The sequence below is a fragment of the Ascaphus truei genome, chromosome 4 (genome assembly GCF_040206685.1).
Source record: "Ascaphus truei isolate aAscTru1 chromosome 4, aAscTru1.hap1, whole genome shotgun sequence".
Lineage (NCBI taxonomy): Eukaryota > Metazoa > Chordata > Amphibia > Anura > Ascaphidae > Ascaphus > Ascaphus truei.
In genome coordinates, this window is record NC_134486.1 from 205,778,344 (window position 1) to 205,803,547 (window position 25,204).

The window sequence follows — 25,204 nt, forward strand, 5'->3', positions numbered from 1 at the left end:
GGGGGGGGGGGGGGGGGGAGGGAATCTATATATCTGTTCAGTGGTTTCCACGCTTTTTTACGTTGTGAACTCCCTGCTATAAAATACTTGTTCCACAAACTCGAATTCAGGGATGGGGGAATAAAACCTGACGCCTGGTTGCCTGGGCACCTAAAATTGTGTGGGTGGGTGTCACGCTGCGCTCACCACAAACAGGACGGAAGGCCGCGGGGCAGAGGTGGGGATGGAAAGATACCGACCCACAACCACGCAGTCCTGTCCGGAATGCGTAGTCCAAGTCGTACAGCGTCGTAGGGTTGGAGAGGTCAGGGTAGTCGAGGTACTTGCCGTATTTCCGGGTCGGAGAGTGGAGGATGGTAGATTTCCGTAGCCAAGGTCCAGGGTAATAGAAGGTAGAATGGTCAAGGGACGAAGCCGGGGTCAAAGCGCAGGAGAGTGTAGGAATCCAAAGAACAGCCAAGATCAGGACAGGAGAGAACAGACAGGTAAGGCCAAGCAGGGATCAAGACACAACTAAACAGCAGCGGTGAGCACAATGCATAAACAGGGGTTTATGCTCAGCAAGGAATGAGAGACAGGAGCAGGCATATAAGCAGGAAGGATCCAATTACCTTGCAGGGGTGTGATCCGGTCCTCCAATGGTGTCCGGAAGGCAATAATCTGAAACAGCCTGCAGGTCAGGCTTTCCTGGTGATTAGTGAAAAAAATGTGATTGCAACGGCGCTTACTTATAACAATGTCCTAAAAAAGTGAAATATGTGTAACAATGTGTTTACAAGCAAATGACAGAAATAATATCTATAAATTCAATTACAACGTGAACTGTGATCTATTAGTTAATCATGTGATAAATCCACCACCCAGTGTAAAAGGTGCTAATAGAAAAGCTACTCAAAACCCTTGTAAAGACTGTTCTCTTAGTCTTTTTGATTGCAGAATTCCTCAAAGATTCAGGGGAGCGCCAATGTTCACGTGATTACATGAAAAAGAAAAATAAAGGCAACATAGTGTGATACAGTCTCAATTCTTTCTTTCTAATGAAAAAGGTAATCCACTCACAATTTTCCTTTCAAAAATCAGGCATTACAGAGACACTCCTCTCTCTGTTTAGAGCAATGAACATGGATATCCACAGGTGTAGACCCCTTTCACTTTTTCTCCACCACCGCACGAATACCCAGAAATAATAAGAAATACCAAAATTGCGCAATAACGTCTTAAAATGTATTGGAGATCATCACAGATAAAACATATGGCTATGCACTCATAAGGAATAATAGGTACAGTCATTGTATGAAATCCTGATAGATAATGCAATTCACCGGTACACAGTGTGTTTCTTCCCTCTGCTTTTTCCTGCTGATTATCCTGGTTGCCGGGCAACGCGTGCGCGATGCGCGTCGCGGAGCGCTGACGTCACGCGGATGTGCGGCCGAGTTCCCTCCCTGTGGGAGGCGCCGGCAGCTCCTTTCAGAGCGTGCGTGTGCCGCCCTGGCAGTGCGTGGGCGCATGGGTCCGCCGTGCGACACGTGATCCGGGCGGTTTCCGACAGGAGTAGCGGCGGATGTTACAGTGTTTGACTGTCAGACGAGGGATGGGGGCTTGCTAAGCAGAGACACACACACCCCCGACGATGGGTGAGGGGGGCACAGAGTAGCCAGAACGTCACTCCCTCCTAACAAAACATGGGTTCCTAAAAATTCTGTCTGACTCCTAAGTATTATTTATTTTATGCCAACCCTACAAATAAATCTTATTGCCTACTTACCATAATATTGCTAACAAAACCATTTAACTGATCCAGGGCAGTAAAGGGACTGCGTACTTAGTAAGGTAGTATAGTGGTCACTAATTACAGCTTCCAAAGGCATGCCTTGCAGTGGCTGACACAAGGCGCTTTGGGGTACATCTTGGTCCCATGCCTAATTGACATGTTATACAGGAGGTTGGACAATCTTGGTGATTATTAAATTTATCCGCCACAATTTTTATTTTATTTTAATTCTGTCATAACAACTAATTTGGGTGTGGAGATATTGTTAGTGTCTTAAAGAATGGCTTGGCTACTAAAAGGATCAGTTGTCCAAATACTAGTCTAACTATCCACCTGTGCATGCCAAATAGACTGTGAAGGTATTGTCCTGGGTGACCAAACCCTCTCCCCTGCCCTGTTGGACACCACTTAAAAACCCTCCGCACCATAAAACCATTTATTTCCTCCAATTATTATGTCCTAGAGCAGGGGTGTGCAATCTTTTCAGTCTGCACCCCCCTGCCTGCTCAACCCCCCCCCCCCCCACTACGTGACAATGCAAAGTCATGTGAGACCCCCCCCCCCCCCACACACAGTTTGCGCACCCCTGTCCTAGAGGCTTGTTAGTTATTATTGCAGCTCTAACTTGTGTCGTGGTTTATAATAAATAAAATAAAAACTCCACAAATCAGAATAGGTCCATCTTCAGTGTATTGAAACCCTGAAGAGCTATTCTAGTATTCAATCTTCCATATGGTCACTTTCAGGACCACATAAGTGTCACATAGCAGGTAACATCACAAACCATCCTTTGTTTGAAGATGTCCTCAGAAATTTAAGAATGATTTTATAGAAGTGGACACAGTAGAGGTGTCATTGAATTATGGATAACCCACCAAGGTTTCAGTCCTTTCAAGGTGCTTAGCTTCTTGAAGAATCATCTTCCTTCCTCATTCTCTTCATAATATTTTTTTTTTTGTACTTAACACTCCTAATCTACAGAAATATTATTCAACAGAGCATTCTGTGACAGGTGCAGATTTGGCTGCTTTGAATAAAAGCTCCTACCTGTCAATATGTGTAGTTACTGTGTAGTGTAGTGTAGTGTAGTTACTGGGCCGCAGACAGATTTCCTGGGACCCAAGACTACAGTTCTGACTGGGCCCCCGCCGTCCCCCCCCTCCCCTCCCCATCCCCCATCCATTTCACACCTCGCAAGCCCCATTTCACACCTTACGAGCCCCCTCTATTTCCCTCTCTTTTCCCATGTATTTCTATCCCCCCCCACCTCCATCAATTACCCCACTCTCTCAATCCCTCTCCTCTCACTCATTTTCTCCCCCTCACACATTTCCTCCCCCACAAAATATATACCAAAAAACATCCCACCCCCAATGCAAAAAACTTCCCACCCCAAATACATACAGAAAAATCCCCCCCCCCCCCAAATATATACAAATACATAGTACATATAAAAAAATACATTCCCCCCCCTCCCCCCATACATATTAAAAACATTATATCTATCTATTAATCCCTTGGGCTGAGCTTCCGGCGTGCACCGGCTTCGGGGAGGCCCGGTGACGCACTGACGTCAGAAGCGTGGGACAGAGTGAGGGAGAGGCCTGCAACACGAGACGTCTGGCTCAAGTGCTTTGTCTAGCTGCCAGGCCCCCTGCTTGTCCTGGCTGTCCTGGCGGCCCTGTGTAGTTTTGTATACTGTGCCCACGTTGGACTGTGTTGTGCAGCCAGGTTCCAGCACTTTAGGGACCAGGGGTTAACTGTGTGTTCAGGATGGAATGTTGCAAGTTTCATGTAACTTCTTTTCATGTAACAAAACCTATGTTGTATTTAACCCACCAATCAGTGGGGCAAGTAACATTGGAGGCACTTGCAATTGACCCTCCCTATGTATATCAATGATGTCCCCATGGGGATTGAAGGTGTTGGGGGTGGGGGTGTCATCCCGGGTGGGGGGGTCGCGCCCTGTTGCTAGGTAAAATTCCAGACATTAGTTCATTAGGTTCCTGTTGTGCCTGTTAAGGGGTTCTGATAGCAGTCCCTGTTAGACACTGCGTGGGAGCATAACGGGGACACTTTCTAACGGAGGTCTGCCCGCCCCTAGGCCTGTAGGGTGTTCTCCAGTTACCCCAGTTGGGGGGGAGTGTGTGTTTTATGTGTTGGACAGTTTTCCAATAAATCCTTTTATTATTAACTCTGTAGTTCTTTCTGGCGAGTTGATTCCTGGTGTATTTGTCCTGGTCTTCAATGACACAGTCTTTCATATGCGCCTCATGCATGTAGTGTTTGTAAAAGCAGACGGTCTGCAAACCAATAAACTTGATTGATATAGCAGGGGTGACAATTTCCCACATGCCATGGGGCCTAAACCGTCTGTGCCCCTGCCCCTGTGCCAATCAACAAAACTTAGGCTCCAAAAAAAGTGACCATGAAGTGAGTGTCAGTGCTCGTGTGTGTTTCTCTTACCTCCCCCCCGTGCTGCTCAACAACACTTTAATTACAAAATGTTTTTAAAATAATTTTTTTTACCCATCCTATTATAGCACATGCCTTCTGTGTTATGTGTGAATCCACAAAGGTTTGGTATGGGAGCTCTGATACTGGTTATCATTTATTGGAGCGTTGGAAATTCCTCCATGTATGATGTTACACTAGTCAGGAATTGCAATTCACGTGCTTCCTGTTCTACATTCGAACATGCCATTAGTGGGTAGCTATGATAGGTGTTGGGTGCATTAAAACCTTACCATGCCAGTGGCTAATAAGGTATTAAAAAAATATTCCCGTCTAGTCCAAATTATGTGGTTAATTATAGAGGGCCTATTATGTAGATCAGGGGCACGAGAATTTCTATGGGGGGGCGCGGCAGTTACAGAGGCCCCACGCTCTTCCCCACAGCATTTAAATTAAATGCCGGGGGAGGCGTGAGGCCTCTGTAAGTCCCTTCCTTACCTGCACTCTGCCGGGTCTTCGGCACGCCACGGGTCATGTGACGCGTCGCCATGGCAACTCGTGTCAAATGATGCGGCGGGGACACATGACGTCACATGACCCGCGATGTCATTTGACGCTGAGTCCTTGAAAAGGGGGGTGCGAACGCTGCAGCTGCTGGGCAAGGTGGTGCAGCTAAAGAAGTTTGCGCAACCCTGATGTAGATAACCAAAATAGCCGTTTTGGCCAAACTGTACTAAGAAAATAATTTAGGTCTTCGGTCCCATTTTTGGAACTCCTCAGACCTGCTCACTAAATTATTGTCAAATCTTTTTTTCAAATACATTTATCCATGCAATGCTGCATAGATTTTTTTTTTTAAATCAATTTTATTGAACAAGTTTTGTCTTCAGACAATATCAAATATGAGACATGGCGAAAGAGTAGAAGAACTAAAAATATTTTTTCGTTCTTTTAAGAAATCTCCTTGCCCTTTCCGTCGCTGTTTCTATATTTATAATCTGAGGCTTTGTTTGGAAAATAAAAATGTATAGAATATTAAATGTCCAAGACGTTAAAATGGTGCTATCACCCAGAGCGCAGTGCAGTCTAAAGGTGCATCCAGACTGCGCGCTCGAGCATCGTGACGTCACCCGCTGAAGTAGCTGGGGCGTTTCCTGGCCTTTAAAAATGTGGTGGGATCGGGGACGTGGCCGTGACATTACTAAGCTGGTTCACCCTCATTGGGTGAACCGCTCACGTGACCCGGCCATCACCGGCAAATACAAAATAATTTGTCTCCTCAAGCTGCTGTCCGGGTAACGGGCACATGTACGCGCACTATACACAATCACATTACCCATATTGTGTTTGATCGCGCAAACAAGCACACGACCAGTCAGGATGCAGCCTTATGGCAACCTCAGACACCAATGCAAGACACAAACATTATGAGTTAGTCATAGGCTTCTGGGGGGAATTGCTGCTTTATTTGACTCTATTTTTCAGTTCTTATCTTATGCCTGACTTCATGCTTCCTATTTATTTCTATAATAACATTTAAAGCTCATTGAATGTCTTTTGTCCCTCTTCCCCAAATAACATATTTCCTCTACATGTAGCAGGTTTATTTTTGCACTATTTTGCATATCAACTATTATAATTTTAAACTGCTTTTAGGGTAATTTTTGATAAGCCATCAACTCCTGCTGTACATTCTTGGTACAATAGCAGGTATTTATTGGTAGTATCATTAGTGGGTGTTAGAAAACTGATTTAGAGCTTAGTTTACTGTCTGAAAATATAATGTTTCCATAGGTCTCTCAGACATCATAATGCAAAAACATGGTATAGATTGAATTGCTCTTTTAATGTTGCTCTGTTATTTCAATGCAAGCGACGAATATTAAACAGTCATACATTTTTAACATATAATTGGTTGTTTTTGAAGTGGTTTTGAGAATGACTCCTATTTAGACCCACTTACACTTCAAATGGCACATTGGGATAATGTATTGAGGCAATTTTAGAACAATATTTATGCAAATAGTACCATGTTTATTTTGTCTTTGTATCTGTGTATCAAGGCACTTTGTTCCTGTTCCATTTCTGGTTATTGATTTGTGTCAATATAAGGCCGTGCTGACGACGCGACCAATGACGTCACCCGTCGCCACCCGCGATAGTTGTAATTTGTTTTTTAGCGACGGCCGTCAGTGACATCAGTAAAGGGCGGGCTGCGCAATTTGATTGGTTTAGAGACAGGCACATGTGGCGACTGTCTCTAAAAAATCAAATGGACCCAGCTACCAATTTTTCAAGACGCGACGACACTCAGTCGCCGTCACGCTTACTATGAGCGCTGGCAACTGAGTAAATTGTTTTGTTTTCGAGTGCCGTCGCGGGCACTATAAGCGCAGCCTAAGGAGTTAGGGAGGGGTTAGGATGCATCTATAACACTTAAATTGTGCTTCCATATGGCCTATTTTTGCACCTTTTTGTTAGCCTTTTGGTTATCCAGATAACAATCTGCTTAAAATGTAGGAAACTTCATTACATTTACACTAAGGCAGAAAATGGTGCTTTAAAATTAACTTTATTTGGTTTACACTGATGCATCACTCTAACATTTATGAGAAAATTCAAGTAAAATATAGACAACACTGCATCCTTGTAATTTGTGTGTGCCGGTTAAACACTGCAGACTAAGTAGTTGGGGGCGTTCCCAGCCAAGACTTTTTGCATTGCAGCAACATCCTTGCAGATTAATCTTGCAAATGAACTGAATGTTTGCTTTCTTTTATGCTACCAGTTGGTAAATGTCATCTGCAAGTCTGGATTGAACACTTAATATTTATTTATTTTTAAAATAAAAGAAATTGACTCTCGGACTGACTGCTACTGTCCATTTTAATATGAGGGAATGTCAAGTGTTTTTGTACATATACAGATTGTTTTACTGCATACACTCCTAGGTTAACCCTATAAGTGCCAGAGGGGCTCAGAGAGCACTCCTCTGAGCGATCATGTGACTGCAATGCCAGTGATAAGGACGAGTTCCTTCTTTATGGTCATAACGTGTTCAGCAGAAAGTCCATGATGTACCAGCTACATCATCACAGGGCCCCTTGCATTACTGCTTTCTTTACAAGCAATTGCAAAAGCATACTGTACATGATTTAATGGGGTGTTTAAAACCACTACATTTTAGTGTTTATTTCTATAGCCTTGTCTGTAATTCTTATGTCTGTGGTGCTGCAAGGTTAAAATCATAATCTAAAGTGTGAATCTCCTAATAGCGTATAATATACGTGTGGGAAAGGAATACTTCTAACCCACAAAGAATGTATTTAACTTCAGTATACTTGCCAATGCATTACAATACAAGTACATTAATATCTCATTTTCACAGTGTGGTTTTGTAGTGATTTCATTGCGTGGTTTCAACATAAAGCACCTCAGAACCTGCACCTCGAACAGAGAAGCAGATGAAAAGAACCCATGCATACACCACACTTCCAGATTCTAACAATAACTAGGCCTAGTATCTTTTTGAAAGAGCCAGAAAACGGGGACAGAAATGTTTCTGTACTGCATCCAGTAAAATGGATGGCACAGCAGAGACCAAAAGAATTTCATATGAAAATTCCACAATGAAATCTAACTTTTAACAACTATTGTTGAGTCCTGTTTAAGAACTTAATAGAAAATATGGCAGATTTTACTATTGTGTGAAGGATGTAAGAATGCAGAAGTGCTGCCATTTCTGAATGTAGCCAATTCTGTTCCTAAAAGTAATGTGGAATGAGAATGGTAGAACTGTACAGTAACTTCATTTTGTTGTATAGTCATCTGTTTTAAATACACTTAATGTTTTTAAAGCTGCAGTTCAGGCTCCCGGTTTTTTTTTTTAACTTCAATAGTTTCATGTGGGCAATCTCTACTTACCTAAAAAAAAAAACTGCATAGCTGCCGGTCAATTCGTTCTCTGTCTATTGATCGGCAATGTTTGGCGACATCTTTAAATATGGGGAATGTAAATCGTTGCTATCGGAACAAGCATGCTTATTAAAATAGAATACAAGAAAATTTGTCTTTCAAAGTTGTTTTTTTTAAAACAGAAAATGCTAAATGTATTTTTTCTTACTACAGAACTGATTTATTAAAAAAAAACACACATGCAGGATATTGCATGAACTGCAGCTTTAATCATTCTTTATTTTCTTAGTCTTTAGATGAACCTCCATATTTATCTGTGGGCACAGATGTGAGTGCCAAGTACAGAGGAGCATTCTGTGAAGCCAAAATCAAGTCAACAAAAAGGCTTGTTAAAGTCAAGGTATGAATTACTTTTCTGAATTTAAATGAAAATACATTCTGTGTGCTCATTTAAAAAAAAAAAAAATCTTTGGTATAGTCACTTTTTCTTTCTCTTTTCCTCTCCTCTCTCAGTTTTGCATCAAGAAACTTGGTAATCAACTCTTATGTTTGACCCAGCTAGATTAGCCAACGTTTCATGAGACCTGTCAGTTGTTTGATGTTATAAAATGGCGAAAATTACAACATATTCTTGGATACAGCCTATTTTAATGTGTCAAATAACTCCTCCTAAAGTCTTCCTATTTTGCCATGAAAACACTCCCCAAATTGCTCACTGATGCAAGCAGGAAAATATCCATAAAATTAATTGACGATACAAAGAAACATACGCTTAATTTTTTGATGACATTACCCCTTCTCACTGTAAATTACTAGTTTACCAACAGTTTGCTAATATAGTAGATCCTTTATGGTTTCACGGAGAGAGAAGGATAAGTTAATGCTCCAAAAAGACTGTATATGTAAAGTTAAGATCAGAAAGCTATAGGTCTCCGGTCCCTTCTTGTCTCTCTATACATGAATGCCTTTTTACACAGTGCACTATGCAAAGCAGTAATGTGCTCTGTTATCAGGAAATAGCTAGTTGTGGGTCACCATAACTCATTCTTGTTCCTCCATCAATATAACGTAACAGTTTTTACATACTGTATAATTAATACACTAATATGTAAATGTTTGGATTGTGTCAGGATAGTAGTTATGTCATATTTAACTCCTTTATTACCCAAGTAGTTCACCTGTGCGTGGCCAAAGGAATGGTAACTTTTTAAACCATGATTTGATGATTCGTCAGTTTTGTGGTAAATCCTTGTAACCTATATACTATTGTTTTCAGAACAATATACACTTTTATTAGGGGTTGGTGCCCCCAACATTATAACCGCCCCCCCCCCCCTGGGCCTGGACCTGCGAAGCCCCCTGCTGAAAGCAGCTGGAGACTCCAACCTGCTGCAATAGAACGGGAAAAGCAGGAGGGTGTTTATAAATCTTCTACAGACAGTGAAGGGAGGGGGGGTTAATTATTGATTGCGACTTACATATTACTTTAGGTAATGAGAGAATGATTCAGGCACTCTGCCAAAGGGGATTCAAATGATGTAAAAGCTAATGCTCTGTACTGTTGTAGGGGCTATCCTGTAGGGTTCCAAAGAATCACTAGGACCAAATGTGGAAAGTAAGGCAACTAAAGATTGTAATGAGACAGAATTAACCGTTAAAATGACTTTCATATTTCTGTAAAGCCATTTTAGCTGATACATTTGCAAAGAAAATAGATTGATAATTGAAAAAGAACCCTATAAGGAGAATGAGAATCTGTCTTTAATATATATTTTACTTTCAATGGTATAAAGCACTGAAATAAGAACCCACGGTTTAACAACTTTCTAATTTTGGGGCATTACATTTCTCTCATCTGAAAGGGGAAAAAAAAGGATCACTGTAAGCTTTTCAGAGGCTTATTCAGAGCTGTTTAGCATTGTAGTCTTGTAGAAGTCATTGGTAGTAAAGGAGTACATTTTATATTAAGGCAACAAAAATGTGTATTGGTTATGCAAAGCTAAATCTTAACATGGTCAATTAATATTCTTTAGGTAACATTTAGACAGGCTTCAACAGCTGTGGAAGTACAAGATGATCATGTTAAGGGTCCACTGAAGGTACTGTACTGTGTATTTAATCTTGATTGTGAAAAATTCTATGAAAATATTTGTAATATAGGTGTTACGCGTGACCATGCTACCATGCTACAAATTGTCTACATTACTTTCTGCTTTATAATGTCGTAAATAGGGAGCCACTTAATTGGCTAAAATGTATAATATCATTCCTGTACATGTACCTAGTGGCATAGGCAAGCCACGTTTGATGGTAGCACCCGGATTATTTGTTTGTTTGCTATGTTGATAAAAAATTCTACTAGAAATGCACTCCAACCCATAACCATTATTAACATGGGTGCCCAGCCGGGTTGCAAGATTTTCGCCCTGATGCTAGCTGTGCTGATGTCAATATAAGAAAGTTGGTTAATACACTCCCAGAATTTTATGCCCATTCTAATCATTAATTACTACCACCTCAGATCCTGCAGATGTCATTTTTTTCAAAAATAATAAACTGTGTAACTTTTAATCTTCAAAACGATTCCCTATCTTATAAAATTGATCCACAGCACCAACATACATTCATGCAGAAAAATTCTACTTGAAATGTCAGATCTTTGCTTTCACTTCCAAGAAAATAAATCTGATATGCTGAGTACATAACCTCCAAAATGTTCTGCTGATCCTCTGTAATGGCTCTTAACTATTTTAGCATGGTTTACTACTTTAATTGACATTTTTGTTGTTGCGAAACAATGCGAGCATGTGTTTATTATTTTAACTGCTATTACTGCAATCAATAAAAGAATGAAAAAGAAAAACACAATAGTTGGTTGAGCAAGAATTCTATCTACACTAAAGAGCAAAGCCTTAATCTCTGATATAAATCAGCAATTATAGAAAACAGCGTGTCAGGGAGGGGTTGCTGCAGCATAAGTACTCAAGACACTTTTTTTAATGTACCACTGTGTCTATACGGATTACAGATTGTACTGTTCTTTATTTATTGTATTTTTGGTGTAGGTTGGAGCTGTTGTAGAAATAAAAAATCCTGATGGAACTTATCAAGAAGCTGTTATCAATAAATTAACTGATGCAAGTTGGTACACCGTCGGTAAGAATTACAGATCTGTTTTTCAAATGTAGTTATTTTATGAAGATGGTGAAACGTAAGCAACTGTGTTTCTTTGAGTTACTAGGATTTCTTTCGAGAATATATATATATATATATATATATATATATATATATATATATATACACACACACACACACACCTACCTTAACCCCGTTATAGCGCGGTCCTCGGGAGCCACCCGCGACCACCGCGTTTTTTATTTTGTGGTGGTACCGTGTCCGCCGGAGGGGGAAAGCTGAGAACTATCCCAGCGTTCCCAGACCCGGTGGGGCAGCGGCAACAGCACACAGCACTTACCCAGCATCTGGCAGCTCTTCTCCCTGTCTCTGCTTCCATCTTGCGAGAGCAAGCTCCCTTAAAGAGGCAGTGTGCAGTGTGTGTGCAAAAAAAACCTTTAAAAAAATTTCTAAAATTCGGGGTCCACGCTCAAACCGCGTTATAAGCGGATCTGCGTTATAGCGGATCGCGCTATAACGGGGTTGAGCTATGTATGTATGTATATATATATATGTATATATATATATATATATATATATATATATATATATATATATATATATATATATTAGTAACAGCAGGCACTTCAGTGGCTTCAATAGGGCAGGTGCATGTTCTATAGTGATCAATAGAAAAATGTGTGTCTCAATGGGAAACAAAAACAGCACTCAAGGTATTAATGCAAAAATCAAATATATTAAAGAAACAAACAGGCACAAAACATCCAACATTTCAGTCCTGTATAGGACCTTCCTCAGGGGCGTGCTAGAGAACACTGCCCATGAAAAACATATATACCCTCCACCAACCTGTGCAAGCAATTAGAACCAGCTGTTTATAATTAAAAAGGGATACTATGGACGCCTGGGAGCTCCGTCATCACCGCGCATCAGTCTGGCTTCACTGCGAGTCTGTTTACATCTGGTTGTCAAATGCCATTCGCATCGCGCATGCGCGTCCACGGGAGAAGCCGGCAAACACACCAGTCATCTATGGCGTCCCCCATTGCAATGGTGACGTTTCAAGAGCGTCTATACACCAGGAATGCGAAGGCAGAGACGGATTCAAACAGAAGTCAGGAGCACAGGGCTGTGCGTGTGCGATGACGTCACTTCTACCACTCGTTCAGATCCCTGCAACAGACATATAGGTGCATTATTAAAAACATATTAGAGGATTAAAAACATGTTCCAGATGCGTGGTACTTAATCGTTTACTGCAGAAAGATTAATCTAGAGTGCATATGAGTGGTCAAACTAATGTATAAATTATATATATATATATATATCATATGAACCAGCCCAAAGACCAGTAAGGAGACAGCAACCAGCAAGGAGTAATCCAAAATAAACTGTATTAAAACAACCAGTTACACGAAAGCCAACTTTTCAGTCTCACAGGGAGACCTTCCTGTGAGACCGAAACGTTGGCTTTCGTGTAACTGTTTGTTTTAATACAGTTTATTTTGGATTACTCCTTGCAGGTTGCTGTCTCCTTACTGGTCTTTGGGCTGGTTCATATGCTTTGTGGATTCCTATGGGACTAGCAACTGCCTTTTGCCCTACATTAGAGTGCTGACTGCTTTTTTCTGTTTATATATATATATATATATATATATATATATATATATATATATATATATATAATATAATTTATTTTTTTAAACTCCAGTTGTTCGATCTACTTACTGTATATTTTGATGCACAGATTTGTTTTTTAAAAGCTAAAATACTAGAAACCAAACATTAGCTTGTACTGTACGTCTCCATTTATTTGCTTATTAAGTTGAGTGAATTAAAACGTGTGTTTTTACTTGATTTCAATAGTTTTTGATGATGGGGATGAAAAGACTCTAAGACGATCATCGCTCTGCCTAAAAGGAGAGCGGCATTTTGCAGAAAGTGAAGTAAGTACAGTAGAGGAAGAAATACCCCTAGTAGTGCATATGTTTTAGGTGCTCTATAAAGAAGAATAAACAGGCAACTTACAAATTAAATGGTGATAAATTAGAGGAATCATTGATGCAGAAGGATTTAGGATTGCTTGTAGACAGCAGGTTTAGCAATAGTGCCCAAAGTCCTTCAGTAGCTGCAAAGGCAAACAAGATCTTATCTTGCATTAAATGGGCAATGGATGGATGGGAAGTAAACCTAATTATGCTCCTTTATAAAACATTAGTAAGATCACACCTTGAATATGGAGTATAATTTTGGGCACCACTCCTTAGAAAAGACATTATGGAACTAGAGAGAGAGTGTAGAGAAGAGCCACCAAATTAATAAAGGGGATGGATAATCTGATTTTGAGGTGAGGCTATCGAAATTAGATTTGTTTACATTAGAATAGAGGTATCTAAGGTGGCGTCCATGCTGCCGAAGACAGCGCGGAGGAGTGCGCGGCGAGATCACAATGATCACGCCCAAAGACCATGCTTGCGACAGCAGGAGGGGGCGTGGTGTGCAAGGAATCGATTTCAATCTGATTCCTCGGGGCGACAGCCTGGTCATGTGAGGGTTTGCCCAATGACGCTCCTAGACATGCCCCCCGCAACGCATCTAGCATGGCCAAAAACCGCTCCAGTCAAACGCGTGTGACATCACATGCACACGCCTCCGCGTGGTCTTCCTCAGCATGGACGCCGCCTTAGAGGGGATATGATAACAATATACATATATATTCAGTGACAATACAAGGAGCTTTCAAATGAACTATTCATCCCAAGGGCAGTACAAAGGACACGGGGGCACACCTTTAGATTGGAGGAAAGGAGATTTCACCAGCAACAAAGGAAAGGGTTCTTTACAGTAAGGGCAGTTAAAATGTGGAATTCGTTACATATGGAGACTGATGGCGGATACAATAGAATTGTTCAAAAAAATGTTGGGCATCTTTTTAGAAAGGGAACGTTTACAGGGATATACTAAATAAGTAAACATGGGAAGGATGTTGATCCAGTGAGTAATCTGATTGCTTATTCTTGGAGTCAGGAAGGAATTTATTTTTTCCCCTTCTAAGATATCATTGGATGCTATTTCACTTGTTTTTTTTTGTTTGCCTTCCTCTGGATCAATATACTGCAAGTACGCACACAGGATAAAGTATCTGTCGTCTAAATTTAGCGTAGGTTGAACTTGATGGAGGTACAGCTGAACCCTGTTATAACGCGGTGCTCGGATTTCACCAAATGCAATCGCGAGGATCGTGAAAAAAAATATCGGGAGTTCCGCGTCCGCCGGAGGGGCAGTGCTGGGATAACTCTCCCAGCTGTCTGAGACACAGCGGCACCTCCACGCAGGCATACCAGGCTTACCCGGCATCAGCTCTCTCCTCTCTCTCGTGTGTGTGTGTGTGTGTGTGTGTGTATACACACCAGTTAAGGAAAAAAAGTTGCTTATCCACCACAAGTTATAGATAACAGCATGAATTATTGAACTACATTTACATGTAATCCAATTCTATCCAGGATAAAGTACACAGTAGGTAAAAGTACCCCTCTTGACCACACAGGAACCCCCAATACCAAATGTTAAAGGGACCCTATCCCTTACCTCTATCAGTGATGAAGGTAGAATCAATCTCAACCAGCCAGGAGAGAAACATTTTGATTGCAATTATTATTATTATTTGTGCCCCACCACAAAGCGCCTAATTCCCTTTTGCCTGCTTTTCTTGATTGGTGCTCTTGCTGCCGGCGGCCCCCCCCCCCCATCCTCCTTGGTGTCAATCAAATGACCCCGCTGGGTCACGTGATGTCGCTTTGCCATGGCGACATGACATCGCGGGGTCATTTGATGCTGGAGCCATAGAACGAGGGGAAAGAAAGGGAGGGGGTGCAGGAGGCAAGAGCATAGAATCAAGAAAAGCAGGCAAAGGGGAATTAAGGAAGGTAAGAAATCTTCTGCTTTTTGGCTTTTGAAATCGGGATCCACACTCAAACCGCGTTGTAGCTGATAGCGCTCTATAATGAGGTTGAGCTGTATGTCGTTTTTTTAACTATCTTCTATGTAGCACTGTATGTAGTAACATAACTTTGATTTAAAAAAAAAATTATGTAAATGGTACATGGTGAAATAGATGAGTTTGTGTATATTGATCCATAAAGCAAGCAAAAAAACTTAGTTCGACATTTTATTTCACAGGAAAACAATAATTGCATCCTTATTCCAAAATCTGTGCTCCCCGTGTAAAAATAAATGTTTACATTTTCTTAATTTTAAAAAGTATCTGGTAATAACTCTCTCCAATTTACACAATCAATGCTATCATTACCAAACAAAACAATAGAAGGACAAAATTCTGGATCAACAAATTACCTGTATGTACAACTGTTTACAAATCCCTTAACTACAAAAGAGATTAGATACGGATTCTGAAAAAATCCAAAACCAAATATGGTGACTATGGAGACATTCATTGTTTAAAGGGCTATTTAAAATAGTAATTTGTCTCCTTATTTAAAAATGTTAATTGCCTGTATTTAATCCATTAACGATGCCTCTACCATTGGTAAAATTTTGGTGTACGGATGGACTGCCCCTTTAACTTCTTACAAGGGAAAGAGATTAATGAATAAGTGAAGATAGGCAGTTTTTTTTTGTTTTGTTTTTTTTTGAGTAAGGTGGGCGGGCCAACTGTTTCTGCCATCATAAGCCTTAAAAAATAGACGTTTAGGCTTGCTAAAGCTTAGCAACCGTTAGTACATCTGGGCCAAGGGTATTAAGGTTCACATTTTCACTTTAATGATCGTTTTTCCTTGGTTACTGTTGAAATACTGATTCCTTTAATCTTAAGTCACCTGTATTACAGCACTTGAACGGATGCCACTTATGAACTTTACATATATTTGTAAATCGTAATTATATCCTTATTTGTTGCCTGTGATTCAAATCCTGTTTATTCTCAAGAAATATATATATTTCATTCACCTTGTGTGTACTTATGGCATGTTTGCATAATTTGTATTGAAACTGATATTAAAAATGCCCTTTCTGCTTTAGTTTAAGACCTGTTCTTTTTCTTTACATCATAACTAGGTAAATTCATATTTTAGCTTTAAGAACATATATTACAAAATCTGGACTGCTTCTAACTCTCCAGATCTATAAGTGCCTGTCCATAAAGGACAAGGAATTATTTGTGGACTGCAAGAACCATAATAATGAGGAGTTTTCAGTACAAAACTTGAAACTGGAGACTCGTGACCTATCATTTTCTTGTTTTTTAAATGGGAAGATTGTTGTGATGGCGATACAAGTGCACACTCTTGTCACAACTGCTAAACATTTGTTGGTATGATTGAGATGAATGAAGATTGATTAAAAAAAATATAAACACTTTACTCAAGCTCCCTTTTTGAATAATGATGTTCTCTTGTTCTTAACAGACACTAGACCAGTTACCACTCACCAACCCAGAACATTTTGGAACTCCAGTTATAGGAAAGAAAACAAATAGAGGGCGGAGATCAAATAATGTGTAAGTTTCAGCTCATTAAATTGAATTTTTATTTAAAAAAAAAATATATCCTCAGGTCCAAGGTTACATATATATTTTAGTTTTTCGGCACGGCCACATTGATTTGATTACAAGTTACTTTATAGTTTTTTTTATTCATTCGTAGTGTTCATGTTAAAAAAAAAAAAATCTTCAAATTATCAACTAGGCTTCAGATTTACACCGTAAGATTAGATAAATTGCAACTACTTACAACAGGTTTTAGAAATGTTTACAATACTTGATTGCTATGGTAACTAAATTGGTAATGCATGAAACATTTTAACCTGAATGATGCACATTTCTGGGTTTCTGGATTATTCAAGTCTTAAACCACTCAATCTGCACGACACCAGTAAAAACAGTGGTTTGAGACTTGAATAATGTAGTACCTCTGCTGAATTTGCAATCAAAATCTTCATGGCACCAGTGAAGACATTGATTGCAAGTTCTTCAGCGGAGGAACTACATTGCTTCTGTTATATAACTAATAATAATATATAGACATAAATTATTATTAATATCTTAAGGGATGTGCTCATTCCAGACTTGCCTTTGACATTTATAGCTTTAATAGGACAAAATGTAAAGACATTCAGTAGAAAACTTTAGTTTGGAAAGAAATTTCTCACTGTTTGTTCCAGTACATATATCGACGCATTGGTGCAATATACACTGAGGAGAATGCTTGTTTATTGGAGGTTCACGAATCGGGGCCTCCCCCCCGATAGATTAATATGTTTCAAATTTAGTACTCCACATCCGGTAACCTTTTATAACGTCAGTGCTCTTAATTGGCTAACCAGGGGCCAAATCCAGTGGCCCTTGGACTTCTTATTTTAGTTTCTTTGTAGTAGCTCAGATCGGTAAATGCATTTTTTTCACACAAACGTTAATCTGTTAGTGAAGGTAATCTAATTAGATATGGTACTTGTTGTAAAATCTTGCAAATTCTTGGACACAAGTTTAAATGTATCCAAAATTACTTTTTTAATACTCTTTTGGGTCTTCTATTACTATTTTTGGATTGATCTGGCCCTTTTGGAAAACTTGTTGAAGAGCCCTGAACTACATCTTCAGTACTTTATAACTGGTCTTACTGTGCTACTTTTATAGCCCTGAAGAAGAATCATCCTCTTCCTCCAGTGATGAAGATGAGGATGAGGGTAAAAGCAGTGATGAATTACTCGGGAAGGTTGTTGGTGTTGACTTTAGTGGTGGTGATAAAAAGAAAGGGACATGGTTTCCAGTACTGGTAAGTTCAAAAGTTTTAAACGTTTTTTTTTTCCTGTCAATCATCATGTAAGATCATTTGCTATATCAATTGTTCCAAAACCTATTTCTGTTTTTGTCTTTCTAAGAATCTGTACCCGTTTTAATTCCATAGTCCTTTTTGCCACCATTGTGTTCTATTCAAGCAGTGATGACAATGAGTCCTTCACTTCTGTTTTCTAGAGTAGGGGTGCGCAAACTTTACCTAATGCTCCCCCAATCTCCTCTTTCTCTCCCCTCCCCCCCCCCTTACATATGACGTAGCGGGGTCATGTGACGTCGGTTGCCGTGGAGACGCGTCACTGGAACCAAGTTAAATAAAAAGTTAGAGGCCTCGCGCGATCCCCGGCATTTATTTTAAATGCTGACGGGGAAGCGCGGGGCCTCTAACAGCCGAGCCCCCACCCCCTGAAAATCTCGCGCCCTGTTCTTCCTGGCACAGGCAACCTGTTCTAGATCAATGTTCTTGTCAGATTTCAGGTTATTAAATCTTGCTTTTTGCTAATTATGTTCTTACAGAGCCTTCATATCTGCTTATTGTATAGATGTTTGAAATACAGGCAATGTTTTTTATATTTAGTTTTATTTATTCAAATAGAACTTGCTTATTGGCGGATCAACGATTTACAGAAACATTTTCCCATTAATTGGAACCTTGCACCTGGGTGCACTATTTTAGGATGCCCACCAAGGCATGAATTACATGATCAGCTCAACCCCATTATAGCGGGATCTGCTTATAATGCGGTCCCCGATTTAAAAACACCCTTTTTAAAAAAAAATGGGATCTGCATTTCTCTCCTCTCTGCGGCTCGCTCTCTCCTCTCCCTGCTTTTGAGTGCAGAGGAGGGTCACATGACGCACGCGCACACACGCACATATATCCCTACACCACGTGGAATGTTTTATTTAAACGTTCAATAATTTATTGCTAACAGACACATACACACACCCCTACACCATGTGGGAATTAAACATGAATACATGCAGGAAACGAACTCGGAACCTTCCATTTTCTAGACCAATTCTTTACCTGCTACACCACAGCATTGGTCACAGACTCTATAAATATACTTAACCTCTGTAGCACAGGGCAGTGGCACAGGCCTGTGACATCACACTATCCCTGTGGCTTGGAGGTATAGAATTGGTAATAGCATATGAAAGGTCCTGGGTTTGATTCCTGTATGATATGGTATAATTTATAAAATAAATTAAATATTAATTGATACATTTTTTATTAAAATAAAAAAAATATTTAATTTTAATTATGTATATTGTTATTGCTAACGGACTTATTCAAACACCCTTACTAATTTATAAATTTTATATCTATATATATATATACATATATATACATATACAGCTAAACCCCGTTATAACGCGGGTCTCGGGGTCCACCCCGAGACCACCGCGTTACTAACGGGGTCGCAAAAAAAAAATGGCCGCCGCTTTAATGCAGATTCATCCCGCGGGACAGGAGATGGGAGCGGGCATGTCCCTCCGCTCCCCGCTTCCCCCTGTCACCGCGGGACAGCCCGCGGGGCAGGAGATGGGAGCGGGGACGTCCCTCCGGTCCCCGCTTCCCCCTGTCACCGCGTGACAGGCCGCGGGGCAGGAGATGGGAGCGGGCATGTCCCTCCGCTCCCCGCTTCCCCCTGTCACCGCAGGACAGCCCGCGGGGAAGGAGATGGGAGCGGGGATGTCCCTCCGGTCCCCGCTTACCTCTGATCTCTCCACGTGCCCGGTGCTCCCGCTGCCTGCATGGAGGTGGTAGCGGGGGGTTTCTTCTCCCCACCGCTGTCCCCCTCGCTCCCGCTGCCTGCGCGGGAGGAGGGGGGGGAGCGGGTGGTGGTGCTGGTCGCGGCCTTTCCTCTGCTCCGACCCCACCCCCCCGTCTGTGTAGAGTGAGAGAGTGTGTGTGTGTATGTATATATGGGAGAGAAAGTGTGTGTGTGTATATGGGTGTGTGTATATGGGTGTGTGTATATGGGTGTGTGTATGTGGGTGTGAGTGTGTGTGAGTGTGTGTGAGTGTCTAAGTGTGTGTAAGTGTGTGTAAGTGTGCAGTGTGTCAGTGTGTGCAGTGTGAGCAATGAGCAGTGTGTGTGCAGTGTGTCAGTGTGTGCAGTGTGAGCAATGAGCAGTGTGTGTGCAGTGTGCAGTGTGTTTGCAGTGTGTCAGTGTGTGCAGTGTGTGTGCAATGTGTGTGCAGTGTGAGCAATGAGCAGTGTGTGTGCAGTGTGCAGTGTGTGTCAGTGTGTGCAGTGTGAGCAATGAGCAGTGTGTGTGCAGTGTGCAGTGTGTGTGCAGTGTGTCAGTGTGTGCAGTGTGAGCAATGAGCAGTGTGCAGTGTGTGTGCAGTGTCAGTGTGTGCAGTGTGAGCAATGAGCAGTGTGTGTGTAGTGTGGCAGTGTGGCAGTGTGAGCAATGAGCAGTGTGTGTGCAGTGTGTGCAGTGTGCAAAAAAAAAAAAATCATCATTCTTTATTGACTTATACTGTAATGTAATTATAAGCCTTATGATTGGAGTTCCTAGAGTGATCATGTCATGAGCACATTAGTATTTATTTATTTGTTGTGCATCTCTTTACAAGGCTGATACTGGGAACTGCTACTGCTATTGATTTGTAAGCCACCAACAGGGGGTTAAGCTCTGATACCACTTATTAGAGCATAGTGAATCTCCCCTATAAAGCTTGAATGGATAAAACCTAACTCTGATGCCTAGGTTTTCCCCTGAACTACAGGCATACCCCGCATTAACGTACGCAATGGGACCGGAGCATGTATGTAAAGCGAAAATGTACTTAAAGTGAAGCACTACCTTTTTTTGCACTTATCGATGCATGTACTGTACTGCAATCGTCATATACGTGTATAACTGATGTAAATAACGCATTTGTAACAGGCTCTATAGTCTCCCCGCTTGCGCACAGCTTCGGTACAGGTAGGGAGCCGGTATTGCTGTTCAGGACATGCTGACAGGCGCATGCGCGAGCTGCCGTTTGCCTATTGAGCGATATGTACTTACTCGCGAGTGTACTTAAAGTGAGTGTATGCCTGTATATGGAAGTCCGTCTTGACGTTGATATTACAAATATTTCAATTGCTCTGTAATTTGTGGTATCGGTGTGCCATGAATTTTAATACAATCTTTGAAGGTCAACACTTTTTTTTTTTTTTTTTTTTACTTTTTATAGGTCGTTTCTCCAGACTGCAGTGATGATATAGCTGTTAAAAAAGACTTCATTCTTATACGCTCATTTAAAGATGGCAAATTGTAAGTAAGGGTTGAAAATGTATATTATTCAGAAATTATGCATGGTGTTATTTTTTGTAATCCAACAATCTGTCTTCAATTCATAGTGCTTGTGTAGCAAGAAAGGATATTCGGGACATTGGTGATATTTCAGCAAAGAACGATAGTTTGTTAAAACAAGGTAAATATATATATATATATTTTTTTTTACTGATTTTTGAATGAGTATCATTTTCAAATCTAATATCATTGAGAAATTACTCGCCCAAGCCTGCAATCCTAATTACCCTTAATTGCTCTGATTATTCTGTCAGTCAACAAAAATGGCGAAGACCGGGTCAAAGGATATCCATATAGTTAACTAATCCTATGTCTTTGTTTTTTAAACCAGTTGTGTAGTATTTAATAAACCTTGCTGCATTATTTTCCACATTCTGCTTTTTTTAAATGAGTTTAGAAAAGACATGGAACTAGAGAGAGTGCAGAGAAGAGCCACCAAATTAATAAGGGGATGGACAATCTAACTATGATGAGAGGCTAGCTAAATTAGATTTACAGCTCAACCCGTTATAGCGTGATCTGCTACAACGCGGATCCGCGCATAACACTGTGTAAGCGCGGCTCCTGTTTAATTGTATTTATTTATTTTTGGCAAACTTCCAGGCTTTGTTATGCGCACACACACACACACACACACACACACACACACACACCTTCAAACACTTTATCAAACTACCTTATCTACAAGACATCTGGTTTTTTTTCCCCCTCTTCCTGCTCACCTTTACACTGTTTCAGCCATATTCCTTTGTTAATCAGTATTGTCGACCTGAGGAAGAGAGGAGAACTCTCAAAAGCTTGTTAGTCCAAATAAAAAAGGTATCACCTAATACTGAAGAACTCATTTATTCTGATATATATATATATATATATATATATATATATATATATATATATATGTGTGTGTGTGTGTGTGTAGATATCTATATATATCTATACTGTATATATTCTCAAACGTTTTCTAGATAATGTGTGTGTGTGTGTGTGTGTGTGCGTGTGTATCTATCTCGTATCTAGAAACCTTTTGAAATTGACTCTAATTATGGGTAGAAACAATAATGTTCTATTATTTCAGTTTGAAGTCGATCAAAGTTCTTGTAGTAGTGAGTGGAGAAATGGAGATTTTTTTTTTTTTGTAGGTTGTGATAATGGTTTTAGGACCAATATTGGATTGGAGTTAGATGAAAATATAGGTTTCGTCAAGTGTATACTGAGCAATGTTATTGCCCTGATAACAAGGAGCTCTGTATACTATAATTTCATCAATGAAAAACTCAGTTTTCAAAAATGCCACAATTTACAATTTTTAATTGACTTCAAAATGTGTGTGAGCAGTTAAAGCATCTAAAAATTCTTTCAATTATGTTTTTATTTTGTCAAGTACTAGACCAAGCCCTGGAATTCAGTAAAAGCAAAACTATACCTAGCAACTGGAAAACTGAATTGAAGGAGGAGAGCTCAAGCAGTGAAGCTGAAGACGAAGAGGAGAATAAAGAAGATCAAGAAGATAATAATAGTGAAGAGGAGGCAAGTAATCCAACTAGTGTTTACAGCACTTTGTGGGGTTTTATCTTTGCTTGCCTGTACAGCGAATTATCCGATACGTTGTGGGTATTATTAAAAGGTAAATTCCTCTTTGTAACAAAATGAACTAAGAGCAGTGACATGTTTTTAAAGTTTAAATCTGGATATCCACACCATTTTGAAGTAGACAAGTGGGCTGATGGAGTAGCTTAGTAGCAGTAGCTGCCTGTAAAGCAGGTGAACCGGGTTTCGAACCGGCTCTCGTCCCCTTTGACACGTCGCTGAATCTCTTATGTGCCTCAGGTACCAACATTCGTTTGTAAACTCTACAGGGCATGGACTTAATATGGCTGCAAGAAATGTGATGTGCAGTCTTATCAGTGCTACTTAAGAAAAGTATTATACATAAAATATATATGTTTTATGTTTCTGTAATAACCAAATGCTTTGGCTTGTTTTTACGATCTCTACCGAATTTAATTTGTTTTGAAACTATTCGCAAATGTTTTGTATGCAGGTTATTTGTTGATTCAGACTTTTATTTTTTTTCCCCATTTAATGGTTTTCGCTAATAATGGCAGTTTAATTAGTTTAGAGATGCTGGAGAACAACATTCATTACCACCTTATGCATTTTTACACAAAAAGCAAATAAGAGAAAAATGTACTTTAAAGGGTAAATATGAATCTTCCTACTTAAGCCAATGACTTGTTAAATATAACAGGAGCATAGCACTATACAGTATTGGACATTTTACATTTGTTCAGGTTGTCTGTTCTGCACTCCTACTGGAAATAGTTACTGTGCTAAAATGGAAGTTACATTTGAAGGCAATGGAAACCAGTACTCACTTTTATTTACTCTTTTCCATTATCTTTAAAAGTATACACTTTTTAGCATATAAACAAAGCAGTACATTATAAGTAGCCATGTTGTAATTTTTGCAAAGCGATTGGAATAAATACCCAATATTTTTATGCGTGAGGCAGCTGTTTTATTTTGACATTTTGTGCCAATTTGGCCTACAAAATGATCATGTTGGCAGCCGTGTATCTCTCAAAATAACTGGGAGTAATGAGGTGAAACATATTAGGAACTTCGGGTCTTTCAACGTCAAGACCAAGAAAGATCCTTTTGATCTGGGAGCAGTCCTAGGTCAGGAGGGTGTTTCTTCTTTAATGAAGCGCACATTTGCTCCAGAACTGTTTTTAGAAGCAGAAAGTTAGTAATTGTATATCTTAATTAGAATTTCCCTATGCAGCTAGGGAAAGGGGCAGGTTAGTAGTATCCAGCGACTGGTAGCATATGGAAAGAAATACAGCTATAAAAAATGCTGGAGAACAGTGCTGCAGTTTCTTTGTGTATGAAATGCAATGTGATCATTTCAAACTTGGCTAACTTGAGTTGGCTGATTTCTTCGCGTACTCTTGCCAGTCATGAGAAAAATGAACGAACTGCAAATTAATTAAGGTTTGTTATCCAGCAATATGACTTATGTCGGGGAGGACTTTTTGCAGAGCCACAGTGATAGTCTAGGTCAAGAGCAATAACTCAAAATTACAAACATTACCAAATAACTTCACTTTAACTACATTGAAAATGATTGTATGAAAAGAAATAAAAAGGAAGATTTTCGCTGATTTTTAGTGAATGGCTAAAGTGAACTCTTTTTAATCACTGAAATCCTCTTACGTGTTTTTTGTATTTCTTCCATCCTAGGAAGAAATTGAGCCATTTCCTGGAGAAAGAGAGAACTTTCTACAGCAGCTGTACAAATTTATGGAAGACAGAGGTGAGATTGCTGTTTACTTTCTTACATTTTTACATTTCATTCAGACTCTTGATAAAGGGCAGTTAGGGGCCTTTAATGTTGTCCCCTTCACCAGGGTGCCCGCTTGTCATTCTTTAATTATTTGTGGTAAGATTATTTTACCTTTTTATATTGCATTTTGATATGTTAGATTTTTCTATTTACACGTTGTATGTATACTATTGTGATCATATGAGTCATGTACTATGAATTCACTGCAATGCTGTACTGGATTCAATATACCCGTTGAACATTTTAGTGTCTTGGTATTTTTTTGGACTATATTGCTCATTCTTCCTGATTTATAGTATTTTGGAGTAGGAATTAGAGGTACCACCTTGAGCAATCATTCATTTTTCATATATCACATTATCTTTTTTTTAGATTTCTAGACATTATCTGTAGAGAACTCTGATGTTACATCTTTTTTGTAATATAGATTTTATTGACGGACATGTAAGTAATGA

The 25,204-nt window shown here is 39.9% G+C and overlaps 1 protein-coding gene across 6 annotated transcripts in view; it reads left to right on the forward strand.

The window, feature by feature from the left end:
* The window catches only part of ARID4B (AT-rich interaction domain 4B), a 97,476-nt gene that overhangs the window by 30,775 nt on the left and 41,497 nt on the right, over nt 1–25,204 (forward strand). For all 6 annotated transcript variants that reach the window (XM_075596768.1, XM_075596767.1, XM_075596769.1 and 3 more), the window contains exons 3-12: nt 8,433–8,543; nt 10,177–10,242; nt 11,209–11,299; nt 13,145–13,224; nt 16,702–16,793; nt 17,928–18,066; nt 21,285–21,364; nt 21,451–21,524; nt 22,785–22,934; nt 24,651–24,719. In XM_075596768.1, coding sequence (XP_075452883.1) covers nt 8,433–8,543; nt 10,177–10,242; nt 11,209–11,299; nt 13,145–13,224; nt 16,702–16,793; nt 17,928–18,066; nt 21,285–21,364; nt 21,451–21,524; nt 22,785–22,934; nt 24,651–24,719 — 952 coding nt within the window. The remainder of the gene's footprint in view (nt 1–8,432; nt 8,544–10,176; nt 10,243–11,208; nt 11,300–13,144; nt 13,225–16,701; nt 16,794–17,927; nt 18,067–21,284; nt 21,365–21,450; nt 21,525–22,784; nt 22,935–24,650; nt 24,720–25,204) is intronic.